Raw genomic sequence first — 13,925 nt, 5'->3', positions numbered from 1 at the left:
CCGTGGCTACGCGCTACGAGCGTAACCCGTAGCACTTAGTGGTATTGAATGTGCTAATTGACTCTCCCAACTGACGAATAGCGTCAATGATATGAATATGCTCTAACGAAATAGACCCGCTTTCCATTTGCGGGATTTCGTACAATTATTTATTGTTTGAAGCTTACACTGGCTAAAAAATGTGTGATCCTTTTTTTGGATATTATAAACTAAAGAAAAAGTGACGTAGCCCTCCAGTGGTCGAAGCCGGATTCGAACAGCGGTCTTTAGCTAAGCTATCTTGGTTACCGTCATGAAACCAGCAAGAAAAAGTGATCCATAATAATGCCCAGGTTTTTCACTTGGGAAGAGAAAGGAAAACGCCATATGTAGCCTTAATCCCGTCACTTGGTTTGTTTAAGCCGTAACAGATTACCGTACTGATATCGCACGTATCGGAGTGTGTAAGGTAGTCGCCCTACGTGCGTTAAGGACGCAGCCATAAGTTAGAACGTGAAAGATATTTTGACCGCACCAAGGTCGCGGTGCAGTGCGGTAGTCTGTTACGTGCTTAGATATAGGTGAGAGAAAGAGATATCTTGACTCCGGCCTGATGAAGGTGACGGTGCGGTACGTCCGTCTGTTGTGGCTTTAAAGTAGTACAATTTTTATATGTGGTCACCTCACTCATCGAATGACATTGACAGCTGTCAATCACAGTTTGTCCCATGTTTGTCCGTGGGCTTTCCAACCGTGAACCGAGAATATAAACTTTAATGCTAAGATAAGATAAAGTTTTGAAGATATATGTTGCTTAAAACTGATAAACTTCACGAGATGTATCGAAGCGATCATTTTTTTCTGAGTAATATGTAGAAATCGTTAATACAATGCGGCGTATAACTAAGAAATTGTTAACATTTTCTATCGGCATAGTGTTTGTTGTCATTTATTGCGAATTTCTTATTTATTATGTCGTTACAGCACAGGTGAGTGCTTTTGTTTACTGTTTAATCCTATTTTAACATAGTGGCAATTTTACTGTCTTTGATTTCTTTTCAGTGTTCTTGGCCAGAATTATACACACCAGAAAGTCCTGATGAGTTAAAGGCTTTAGTCATAGCGGACACGCACTTATTGGGCCCATACAGGGGCCACTGGCTTGATAAATGGAGACGAGAATGGCAGATGCATCAAGCTTTTCAGTCTATAATGACTTTACATCAACCAGAAACAGTATTTATATTAGGTTGGTGTTCAATTTGAATATAAAAACACAAGATTTCATTAGGGTAATTTATTACTCTGGTAATTTTAATGAACATTGTAATGATGTGTGCAATTTATTTTTTATTTTATTTATTTATTCAAAAATATTACACAGTATTACAGTGAGACACTAAGGCACTGTGGAATGCATACAATATTATTATTATCCTAATACATCACATCGCTTTTCGGGCACATACTAGATTTAGGATTGAAAGAAATTGATAATTGGAGTTAAAAAATTCAGGATGTTAAGACAATAAAAGGAGATATGATTCAAAACTTGTCAAAAATCGATGAAAACCTCAGGTAGCCCCTTAAACTATGTTAGGGCTCTTGGGCACATAGAGATTTTGGCACTTTTGGAAAGTAAAAAAGCAAATTAAACTAACATTTTTCTACTGTATGATCTTCTATTTATTATGGGTAATCAATTTATACTTAGCCCCCTGAGGATGGGGGCTTTGGGCACGGACCCCATGTGCAGTGGGTGGTGGTTGATATAAATTATGCCATTAGACCTACTGGGTCCACCATTTGTACATTGTTAATATTTTGTACTAAAAACTTTAAATAAACATACAAATACAGTTTTGTTTAGGAAAATGTTAGCCATTAGCTCTAAAACTGATCATTCTTGGATTGCAGGCGATCTTTTTGATGAAGGTGAATGGACCAATGAGAAACAATTTCAAGACTATGTGAAAAGGTTCCGCAAATTATTTCCAGTTAATAATGGTGTAACCATGCAGGTTATAGTAGGAAACCATGATATAGGATTTCATTATAAGTATGTTTCTTACCTATATAAACTTATATGTGACGTTCCACTTGAAAAGGTAAGGCTGGCGCTTACGTCGCATAGCACCAAAACAGTATTGGAGCGGCGTCACAGAATAAATAATAGTACTAGGTACAGAAGACTCACTCTCTAACTAAACGCATCTGTTACGATCTGCACAACTAGGTAGCGACTGCAACGCTGGGTAGCGACAGCGCTACGCGCGGCTTATGGCTAGCCACCAAAATTGGTGTGGAACGGATGTACTTTTAGCTACCTGTAGCAAAGCGACGAAATCACAGAGTGAGCCATGCCTGGCGGCGTTAATAATAGCGTAAGCGCCACCGCCATAAGGAACCTTTACCCGTGGGACGTCACATATATACCCATTGCGATGTTTTTGTTTGTTTATATTTATTGTTGTTACATGTTTTAGTATTCGGCCTGGTTCAGCAGAACGATTTTTCAAGGCACTCAATACATCCTCGGTAGACCTTGTTACAATAAAGGGCAGTCATTTCATCCTTGTAAATTCAATGGCAATGGAAGGTGACTCATGTCATTTATGCAGGGAAGCCAGGTTTTCTCTAGAGAAAATAGCAAGTAAGTTTTTATTAAAATGTCAAATGTTTTTTATTTCACTGCTTTTGCTTTAATTCATCATACTCGTAACTCCAAAGTCTTAATTGGGCGTTTTCTATAGATCTTTACGTAACCAGGGGGGTAAATTCATCAAGATTTCACTTGGCTTAGGTACCAGCAAACCAAATTCTTAGAAGTGTTGCTTTTTGATAGATGCTGACCTTAAAATATAAGAAACAGCAACTGGAGTACAACATTAAAAGAAAAGTTGATCAGCCAAATATTTTAAGTAAAAGTTTGTTTTCCTTTCAACAGCGCTTTTAGCCTTTCACAAAAATTGTGTCATACTTACTTAATTTTTAATTTATATCTTTTTTTGTAGAGTCACTGGAATGCGCGAAAAATCCAAGTGAGTGCACTGAAATTCCAAATTTTACCTATAGTCAACCAATACTCATGCAAGTATGTATTACTTACAATATTAGGTATATAGTAACTTCTAAAAGTTATCATTGCAATAAAAAACATGCGTTTCTTTCCAGCACTTTCCTTTATTCAGAACATCAGACGCACAATGTACAGAACCTGATGCTCCACCTGTCCCGTTAAGAAATAAAAGATTCAGGAATAAAATAGACGCTTTATCTCGGGAGGCAACGGACTACCTTACAAGGAAGTTCAAGCCGCGAGCTATGTTCGGTGGACACACCCACCATGGGTGTTTAGTGCATCACAAGGATGATAGAAAAGACATCGATTTTTATGAATATTCTGTGCCATCTTTTTCATGGAGGAACAGACCTGACCCTAAATATATGCTGGTATGTTATTTTGTCTTGTTTATACTGTTTGAAGCTTCAACTTTAGGAATTTTACGCTGTATATTGATTACTTTGGGGTGAAATTAGAAAATAAAACGGCGATACCATTAAATTGGTACAAGTTTTTATCACTGACTGGACTTTTCTTGCTGTGGGCAACTAACTAATTGAAACAATTCTAAACCCCAAACACAGTTAGGATGTGTTGTTTCATTACAGAGTTCCTATGGCCACCACCTGTCTCCATCATGTTATCTTATCGTATTGTACTTACTAGTTTCATTTAACAAGAGACAGTGTTTACTTGATAAACTGTTAACCGTCTTTTTGTTTTAGGTAACTATATCACCACATTCGTACACAGTAAACAAATGTGGTTTACCGAAAGAAACAACCATTGCGGTGACTGCTGTGATACTCGTCTTTGCAGTGTCTTATTACACATTCAAGATGAGATTGATGGGGCGGAGTTAAAAAGGCGACTGAATAAGGTGGGCACACTATACCTACTCCATATTAGTTCTAAAATTTAGGATTGAAATGAAATCAATTTGTATGTTATTCAAATCTCATTTTATGGTTATATTTTATATTTGACAATAAATATTTTGACAAGATCGAGCACTTTGTACACTATAAACCTTACATTACATTACAAACTGAACATCATATATTATAGAACTTCAATTTAAGTAAGTTCAAGTTGCAATACATGTTAGTTCCAAATTATCACAAAAGAACTTATGCTTAAGTTAGGATTCAGCTGATTTTATGTACTAAGAAGTAAAGGAGGTAGATAAGATGCAACAATTTGAAGAGATTCAATGATTACTTACTTAGAAAAATAAATACTGGTACAGGTAATTGAAGTGTATAACTAGAGCATTAAAGTCTCATTCAAAAATGCATATTACTAGCAAGTGCGAGAGATACCCGCATGCTTAAGTACCAAACAGTCATTTTGATAGACGATTCGTAACAAGATCGCGCGTATTGTCTTTAACACTAAACTTAGTCTTACTTAGGCAAAGTAAACGCGCTCTCAAACTCGAAATGTAACGTCTAAACCTATTCGTATTATAACGATCCAATAAACTTTAGTCTTTAGAGCATCTAACACTTAAAACTAAAATCAGTCGGTCAACTCGAAAATGAGTTGTTAATAAAGGTACCTACATAATCTACTGAGCATTGATAACTAGCAACTAAATTACTCCAAAGAGCAATAAAAGCTTAGGAATACCACCTATTTTTAAGGCACCTTTTCGTATAAATGTCACTGACGTCTTACATTTTTTTACGAATTATATGATGATTTCTCCTTTTACAATAAGTTTTCACTACAGAACGTAGTAATAGTCGCAGAGCATAAAATTATACACCAACTTTAGTAAATACTGATTATTGACTACACCGTTATTCGTGTAAATTAACTACCCTTACTCTCTATCATGTTCATTGACAATAGTCACGTACATTCACCACTACAACACTTGGTAACTCACTATTCATTTGTTCCACGAAACATTTAACAAGTTATGAGGACAACGTCGTCGCCCATAGCACAGTTCTATAAAAATATTATCTGTAGTACTCTGGGTTGTTGTGATGTCTGCAATTGGGTGGGTAGATCATGGGAGCGGGATCGAGGGTGCGCGTGGCCCCGCTGCGACCGCGGAGTTTGCGTCTGCGCTTGCTTCTGATGAAAACCAGTGTGCGCATGCCTCGCAGACGAGCATATGACCGCATGAAGATACCGATCGTATCGGCACAAGTTGGAATCGCCTCCGCACGCCAGGTCCAAATATCCATGTCCAGATTTATCAGACTTGCCGGTGTGGAATGTTTTCGTCGGTTTCTCGCTGATCGTGTACGATCTGTTCCGTAGCTTTTGATATTTCATTGTTATCTCTTCCTCATTGGCAACGGATTCACAGGGCTTTCTGTGAACAACAAACAAAAATGTTTTAACTCAAAACACTAAAACGCAAACAAGCCTCAATGAATGGATTAGCTATGTTGTACTTTAAGTAGGTAATTAACTTTGAATACTGACCTCGAGGACTGAAAACTCAAGTGGTTCTTTTCCATGTTAGCCTGGATGATTTCAAACAGTTCACGTCTTTGTAAACTGCCAGAGCGTTTTTTCGCGTGTTTGCGTTCGCGATGTTCCTTGCGGTGGTAGCGGTGAGTTCTAGTGGGTTGAGGGGGAGGCGGACGTTGGACTGGTGTACGGTCGTCTGAACACGACGATTTTGAGGAAACGTCGTCATCTGGAGATCTCTCTCTGTGCTCTTCCTCACTTTGCTCATGTTCTTCGGGTAGATTTGTTGTTGTGGCCTCTCTTCTTCGTCTTCTCCGGCCTTCCCGCCTGTCCCTATGGCTGCGAGTATTACCATCTTCAGGTACAACTGTCAATTTTACTTGTATTGTCTTTGAGCCATAGTGGGGGACCGTGACCGATTTCCCGATTGACTCGTATATTGTAGACACAATGCCAGCTATATCCTGTAAGCATAAATTAAAACGTTTTAAATTACCATTAATTACAAATGACAACTTAATTGTTGCTAAGTAATTTAATTACGCATCTATCTTACGCATTTTAATAAAATATGACAATTGTTATTGACAGCGAATACGTACATCCTTAGTCATGCGTCCGTGCCCGTCAAGATCGTAGAGAGTGAAGGAGAACTGAACTGGTTTTTGCTTCGATGATTCTGGATGCTGGAGCTCGACGTCACAAGTCAATTCCTAAAACGACAAACAGGTTAAGTTACTATAAGCCACCAAGAAGTTTACTTAGCAAGGAATGTATATGCTTATAAATTTGCGGTGGGATATCAACGCTACATTTATGAATGGACTGAAGATAACCGGCGGCGCCGGCGCGCTCCGCGTGTCGTTGGACAATGACGACGGCGTTCTTATCTCACGCTTCAAAAGGAAACTAGCCGCGCCTTTAAGATCACTCGAATATTATGCCAAGGAGATTGTTTGGGCCGCGTTGGGTCTTACCTTACCTATGAAGAATGCGCAGATATCAGAATACAGGGGATATAAATGGTTTGTGGGTGTATCGCGTATCAATTTTCTGCGCAAAACGTCCAGATATAATGACTAGGTATAGGTAACCTGCATAATAGCCGTTGTTGACAAAGAGTGTGTGATCGCTGTTTGGAAACAATACCTATTTCAGTGAAGGCAAGTTGTGTAGATTGTACCTACTTACATGTTTTTCAAGTTGTAGTCTTAGGTTGATGGATGTTCGAGTAAGTGTCGTGTTTCGATACGGTCGTGTCACTTCGACTGTGACACTCGGTGAGTATTACTCGGATGTTTCGCATTTAGTCCCGCGTGGAATATAATTCTTACCTCAAATCTCAGTCTTGGCTTGTCTTCGCTCTGAACAGGTGGAGGTGTTGGGGGTTTTGGTTCTTGGTGATGTCGGTGCGGCGGCGGCGTGGCCGGCTGCAAGAGCGCTCGTGCCTCGCTCGGCAAAAGGTCTGGCGGCGCTGAGCATTGCGAGGCCGCTCGACCGACAAGCTCCTCCGTGTCTGTCCGCTCGCTTTCGCCGACTGGAATATGAAAAACATATTATCGTAGTATTCAACCTGGTACGCTTTGGTGTATTGGAATTCGTTCTATTCTTAATTGGAAAGTAAAAATATTTCCTGCTAAGAAATATAAAAACACATTTAAGCTGATAGACATAAATTTGATGTTATGACGACCTGTCTGGGCTAGTACGTAGTGAGCGACCCTGTCTATGAAGCCGATGGTCCTGGGCTCGAATCCCAGTAAGGGCATTTATTTGTGTGATGAGGATGGATATTTGTTCCAATTGTTCCTGAGTCTTGGGTGTTTTCAAACCCCCTTATTCATTTGAGCCTAAATTAGTTATTTATTTAATTATATATTGTATATAACATTAGGAGTCGTTACACAGTTTTTTCAATTAAAAAGTAAAATTGGAAGTCTAGGAACAACAAATATTGATAGATAGGTAGAATGAAAATCTCACATTTTGACACGACTGACTGCCCAAAAATCTTTGAGTTTGATCGCGGGAATTGTGGCAAGTAAACAGGGAACTACTGAGTGACAAATATGCATTATTAATGTTATTTATCAGCACTTCAAAGCGATTCCGGCGTGACAAACATAAATACTGAACATCAACTACACACATGCAACGCACACATGATAATGACGATAACTATGGGTATGATAATAACTTAATAAGCCTAGGTCAGTTACCGCGAACAGAAAAAATATTCCTAATGATATAAACTTCGGCGATGTAGACATGAATTAAATTAGTCTTGATTTATTATTAGGTACCTACTTATTTCTTTGGACATTTCATATTTCTTGAAATTAAAAATGTATATATACATTTGAGGTAAGAATTATATTCCACGCGGGACTAAATGCGAAACATCCGAGTAATACTCACCGAGTGTCACAGTCGAAGTGACACGACCGTATCGAAACACGACACTTACTCGAACATCCATCAACCCAAGACTACAACTTGAAAAACATGTAAGTAGGTACAATCTACACAACTTGCCTTCACTGAAATAGGAATTGTTTCCAAACAGCGATCACACACTACTCTTTGTCAAAAACGGCTATTATAGATGCAGGTTACCTATACCTAGTCATTATATCTGGACGTTTTGTGCAGAAAATTGATACGCGATACACCCACAAACCATTTATATCCCCTGTATTCTGATATCTGCGCATTCTTCATAGGTAAGGTAAGACCCAACGCGGCCCAAACAATCTCCTTGGCATAATATCCGAGTGATCTTAAAGGCGCGGCTAGTTTCCTTTTGAAGCGTAAGATAACGCTACGTCTTACGTAGGCGAACAACGCGCGAACGCGGCGCGGCGAAAGCGGCCGCCGCCGCGCCGCGCCGCGCCGCGCCGCCTGACATTCGCGTGCAAATCGCGCCGCACCGCGTTCGCAACGAGATCGCTTACGTAGGACACTTCTATGGGCATCAAAGGATTGATTTCGCCGCGCCGCGCCGCGCCGCGTTCGCGCGTTGTTCGCCTACGTAAGACGTAGCGTAAGAACGCCGTCGTCATTGTCCAACGACACGCTATTTTTAATTTCAAGAAATATGAAATGTCCAAAGAAATAAGTAGGTTCCTAATAAATAACTTGCGATGCTCACTGATTTACTTTTTTTAGTATGTATTCTCATGAAGTGAAATGTACATTTTCTTTTTAGAAAATAAAGTTCTTTTAGCATAAAATTATAGTTGAAATCCTATATTGTACACCCCAAGCAGGGTGTCATGTACCTCCTTGCCAAATGTAAGACCAAAACGTACAAATGAACATAATTTTGATGGAATAAATGATATGATATGATAAATATTGGTATCAGGTAGAATAAACATTGACGTTCCTCGAAATCATAAAATAGTTGAAAACCCAAAAACTCACTTTATTTCAATTTATAGCTCGCAACAAATAACAAGAGCAAGAAAAATACGACACAATAATCGGTGAATGACAACGAATGGAAATACAAGGCGCCGGCGAATCTCAAAGGTTGTCTGAAGCGGGCGGGCGGGCGCGGTGGGGCCTTTATTAGATTCCTGGAAGGGCCGAAGAGCCGATCGGCCCAAATGCGAGCCACAAGACTACATCTGCCGTTTATGTTATTTTTCTCGAAAGTTGGGCCCTTTACATAATCCGCAGAGATTATTTGGATAGATTTTTGACTAATCTTTTAGCTTCATCACTCTGGGATTATTAGCACTTATAACTGAAGTAATGAGCGAATTATTTTAGAAAAGACCATTATTTATTACAATTACCTACTAGCGATTTCAAACATTCTCTATAGTCTCCCTGTTTTACAGTTTTAAAATAAGTACGAGTACCTAGTAGAAACTATAGCTAATATGCTATTTTTGTTAGTTTAGTTTCGCTGTTCGCCTTTATTGTTTATGTTAATTAGCCAAGTGAATTGTGTTAGTCATTGAGTAACGCCACTTGGTAAAAATAATTTCGAAAATTAAAGTTCATACCTTCTAGGTATCCTTAGGTACCTATTTAAAAAAGAATAAACAAAATCGACCCTCAAATTGCTTTTTAAGCCAGTTGAGGGTAGATGAAAACATTACATGATCAAAATAATGTAGGTTAAAGTAAGGTCGTTCAGTGACTGATCCAGGTGCTTTTGTATTTGGTTGGTTAATCAATAAATGTTACAACTACCCAAAAATGTACAAATTATTTGTTTACTTTTATTTAAGTATCTAAAGATACAGCGTATACACAAACATCACAACTAGGAATAGAGTAGGTAGTAAAACAGGGAACAACATAAAAATTTGACACTTCCGTTCCGATCGCGAGACGAGACTGCTCCTACTCGTACTTCAAAGTAGACGGGAATCGCTTTGATCTTGTGTTGTATTTCATTTCGTAATATCTAGTTAGATTATAATTTCTGAAGGCGAGCCTCCGTCTTTCATTTTAAATGTGCTCGTGGCAATCACGTCAAACACGTGACGCAAGTTTGTTAATAAAGTTTTAGAAGCTAGAGCCGTGCGGCGTCGCTCATTTGATTAACTTCAAAGGGGAAACTTGAAAGCTCTTCGCCGAAGCGGAGACAATGATACCTTTTATATAAACATCAAAGAGATCGCCGCCTTGCGCTCGCAGCTTCTCTTCAAACGTATCGGTGGACATGGCAAACAATTTAAAGTAACCCTGGCACAAAGGAATTTTTGGGGAGAAGCTCAATGTGCTTTTGTTGCATCACCGTTGTCCGTGTACTCAGTGCGCGGGCAAGAGATAAACGTTTCACGGAACTAAGAACTACTTTAAAGTCACGTTTCCAACAGTTTGTCTAAAAAACCTTTCTACTCAGGTACTGAGAGCAGTTTTTCGTGATTGATGGCGGTAAAAAATAAAGGGGGCTTTAGAAGGTTGTTCAGCATAGTATTATGTAGAATAGTAGACATGGGAATCTAAAGGTAGAACAAATTTTTGTTTATTTACTGTTAGTGTAGTTAGGATTAGATAGGAATCTTTCCAATGTTTTGCTAACTCAATCCACAGTTCTGTTACCTCTTTAAGTATTACGTGTTTGTAGGTCATGAAAATGAAGATTGTTATTTCCGTGCTCTCCTATTGTTTTGTTAAAAATGTCGGTAGATGCCGATTATTTAACAAGCACGAGGTAATGTGAGAAAAACATTCTAATGTCGACTAGCTTTAAGGAAGTTAATCAAAATGGTAAAACGTCGCAACTTAAATTATGTAGGTAGGTAGGTCCACCTAAAAATCTTAACTCGGTCTAGTCCAAATATTCCGCTAATTCAGACAGTCTCCGCGCTTTTCTCAGTAATATCAATTGGTATCAACAAATAATAAGACTAAGAAGTATGTATATTTATCACTCAAATATCGTCACTACAACGTAAATAAACAATACTTGCCAGCAAGAATTCAGCGGTCAAAGTGAGAATGGTGCCAAAGTCCTTAATCACGAGCACGGCACGCGATACAGATTTAGCTAAACAATGTTTTGTTGGGTTAATACTTACTGCTGAATTTCTTGTATCCATTTCTAAACTTGTTGCGCCACCACTTGACGAAGTGGTGTGCCATGGGGGCGTCCGCGGCAAATGCCGGAGCTTTCAACGTCTCGTAGCACGTCATGCGCTGCGCTCACGCACGCATCCCGCACACTTCAAAAGACGCCGCTTGTTCTCAAGTTCACTAAGAATATATTAAAATCACTGTCACAATTATCACTTTAATCCACAGCACTAAGATGAAATCGGCCGTCTTCAATCCTAATTTGATTGCCGTAAAACTTGACCTAGTTGTCCGCGTGAATGCCGGGTGTAAACATTCGTCAAACGTCCACTCCGCGTGGCTGTCGTCGAGTGACTGACTGACTGAACGAACGAACGTGAACGAAACGAACTGAGTGATGGAAGAAGGGGCGCGCGGCGTGAATCGGCGCGGCGCGGTAACTGGTAAACGAGGGGTGGCGACGGAAGGGACGAGGACGATTCTCCGCCGAGTGAGCGGCTCGGCGTAGCGGTGGCCCTACCACGGGCGTCCAGTCCAGCGGAGCAAGGGCAAACCTCATGTTCGTACCTCAACGATAGATATTTGACGCTGGCATTCAGTACCTATGCATGCCTATAATTTAAGACGGAGGTTATACTAGGCACTGCTTCATCGGGAGTCAGACTTACACTGGTCGGGCTGAGTCGGTAGATGTTGGGAAAAGGGCACAGCTGCGAGAAGCGGTTCGGCTTCCGAGCGTGACGACGATGTAATCGCCAGACCCTATCGCGGTTTGTGGTCAGTCATTGCAACTTCACAGTCGTGCACCTACACCTACCTATCTATCCGTCTTGGAGAGGTCAACCAACCTACACTTAGATCATGTGGAGTGGAAATGAGCATTTTTAAACTTATAATCATTTCTTTTTTGGGTAGTAGGTATCATTAGTATCATGGGGTAAGTAAATCATAATTGGTGGTATGGAAAATCATAATTTATCATTCAAATATAACATCATTAAAACGTTACCCACTGTCAAATTGCTATCGAATTTTGTTGACAGAAATACCTTGGATTATCGGTTATATTCAAGCATTTACCTAATGTCATCTATTAATTATGTAGGTACCCTAAAAGTAGGTGAATTATTTTTAAGCTTGATTTTTTTGTGGTAAGTTGAACTTCTTTCTTCTTCTTTCTTAATATTCGAAGAAGCCAAAGCCTAATGCTATAAAATTTGAAACCTGGATCAACTAATAAAATGTGTGCCTGAATGATTAATAGGGTGTATTAAAATTAAAATATACAACGTTAAACAAAAACAAATTCTGTAAAACAATCAAGTTCTTCAAGTCTTCAGAGAGGCTTAAATAATCACGTCAAGGGTATGTTAAAATTGTATGTACCAACACAAAAAATACGATGTAATTTAATGTCCTCTATCTTGTGTTAGTTGAACTCAGGTAGCCAATTTGTCCGACTTGCGAAACTTTTGTACTTAGTTCGGTAAAAAACTAATGCGTAACGAAAAGACAAACAAGAAAAGATACCGTCGGCATCGGCATTCATTCGTTTAGAGCCGGGCGGTTAGAGCGCAGCCGGCCGGCGGCCGTGTGAAGAAAGCCGACAAGGGTTATTGTATCCTGACCGAGTCGAAGGTTTAGGAGGGCCTGTATATGTAAACACTCCGATTACACACAGTTCTTACGGGTTTTAAAGTTACGGGTACGCTGGTCTGCATAAACGATGGGTTTGCCAGCGAGCTTCGAGCTACGGCAACACGCGGCTCCGAGATTTTGAATCGATGATAACGTGTAGCGCTTTCCGCCCTCACGAACATGCCGTGCCTTGCCGCAGTTGCCACCGCCACCAGATTTGGTGTGACGGTGTGAGCATTGTTTTTCAAAGTTGCATGAGGTAATTGTCTGAATTGTCTTTACCTAACGAGACGAGTATCGTGATTTTGTGATTTGTGACAAGCCTTTACGATCACTCATAATACTTAACATTATATGTTTATCTGGACTACTTGAGGGCCAAGAGCGAATATAACACACCTATCGAGGGGTACCGTCCCTAATTCTGTTAATTTAGAGCGCATCCGCACACCATGTGTTTGGTAATAAGGTAATGACATTCAATATTAGGTCGGTGTGTACTGCTGTTTCATCTGCCCAAATATACGTAGGTACATAATTGGCAACGATATCATTGAAAATACTACGCGAGAAAAAACAATTATTTAATAGAAATCGAGGGAACTCCTCAAATCTTAAAGACATACGTACAAGTTTAGAGCATTTTGTATTTTTATCAGAAAATCAAGCATTTATATGAAAAACTCGCATTTGATGAAGTGATTCTGCTGATGATGATCAGAACGGAACTCTTCTACGACGCACACTACAAAACAAGATACTAATCATTATCAATAGGTACTTAAATACGAGAGTTACTAGTATGGCCTAACGTAAAACCGTTATGTTTGTAATTTTTCTTTATATGTGACGTTCCACGGCAAAAGGTACCTTATGGCGGCTGGCGCTTACGTTGCATAGCGCCGCAATAATATTTGAGCGGCGTTAATAATAGCGTAAGCGCCAACCGCCATAAGGTACCTTTACGCGTGGGACGTCACATATTCATTTTAAACACTATTAGACCAGCCGGCCTAGCCAAGCTTACAATCGCTATCGCTTCGACATCGAAAAGCATTATGTCTCTCTATCACTCTTCCATATTAGCGCGACAGTGACAGTTGCGTTTCGATCGCTACGGAGCGTAAGCGATTGGCATCTTGGCTACGCGGCCTGTAACTCAGTATTGCGCATATGCACTTAACCTAACCAAGCACGTGTCGGATGTTAGGTGCAATCACTTTATGATGGGATTAAAGAAATTCTCTACATGTCGTAATCTTGAGGTCGATGT

The 13,925-nt window shown here is 39.7% G+C and overlaps 2 protein-coding genes across 2 annotated transcripts; one reads left to right on the top strand and one right to left on the bottom strand.

The window, feature by feature from the left end:
* Window positions 1-705: 705 nt before the first annotated feature.
* Window positions 706-4,053, top strand: LOC134680098 (metallophosphoesterase 1 homolog). Its single transcript, XM_063539142.1, has 7 exons — window positions 706-968; window positions 1,042-1,228; window positions 1,897-2,038; window positions 2,466-2,632; window positions 2,994-3,073; window positions 3,154-3,432; window positions 3,769-4,053. Exons 1-7 carry the CDS (start codon window positions 870-872, stop codon window positions 3,904-3,906), a joined length of 1,092 nt encoding a protein of 363 aa, XP_063395212.1. The 5' UTR covers window positions 706-869; the 3' UTR covers window positions 3,907-4,053.
* A 396-nt stretch (window positions 4,054-4,449) lies between these two features.
* Window positions 4,450-11,458, bottom strand: LOC134680092 (protein naked cuticle homolog). The gene is made up of 5 exons (XM_063539132.1): window positions 11,020-11,458; window positions 6,811-7,013; window positions 6,079-6,189; window positions 5,489-5,940; window positions 4,450-5,375 (listed from the first exon to the last, which is right to left on the bottom strand). The coding sequence occupies exons 1-5, from the start codon at window positions 11,132-11,134 to the stop codon at window positions 5,003-5,005; spliced, it is 1,254 nt and encodes a 417-aa protein (XP_063395202.1). The 5' UTR covers window positions 11,135-11,458; the 3' UTR covers window positions 4,450-5,002.
* Window positions 11,459-13,925: the final 2,467 nt, after the last annotated feature.

The sequence above is a fragment of the Cydia fagiglandana genome, chromosome 3 (assembly GCF_963556715.1).
Source record: "Cydia fagiglandana chromosome 3, ilCydFagi1.1, whole genome shotgun sequence".
Lineage (NCBI taxonomy): Eukaryota > Metazoa > Arthropoda > Insecta > Lepidoptera > Tortricidae > Cydia > Cydia fagiglandana.
Note: the sequence above shows the minus strand (reverse complement) of the source record. Positions and strands in the feature narration are given on the sequence as shown.

Bases quoted from the DNA above. Each gene is read 5' to 3' on its own strand.
- LOC134680098 (XM_063539142.1), top strand. From the start codon at position 870: ATGCGGCGTATAACTAAGAAATTGTTAACATTTTCTATCGGCATAGTG. The intron at 969-1,041 runs GTGAGTGCTTTT...ATTTCTTTTCAG, and splicing joins ATTATGTCGTTACAGCACAG to TGTTCTTGGCCAGAATTATA. The intron at 3,074-3,153 runs GTATGTATTACT...GTTTCTTTCCAG, and splicing joins GTCAACCAATACTCATGCAA to CACTTTCCTTTATTCAGAAC.
- LOC134680092 (XM_063539132.1), bottom strand. From the start codon at position 11,134: ATGACGTGCTACGAGACGTTGAAAGCTCCGGCATTTGCCGCGGACGCC. The intron at 6,190-6,810 runs GTAAGAATTATA...TTGTCGTTTTAG, and splicing joins AGCCAAGACTGAGATTTGAG to GAATTGACTTGTGACGTCGA. The intron at 5,941-6,078 runs GTACGTATTCGC...TTATGCTTACAG, and splicing joins ACGGACGCATGACTAAGGAT to GATATAGCTGGCATTGTGTC.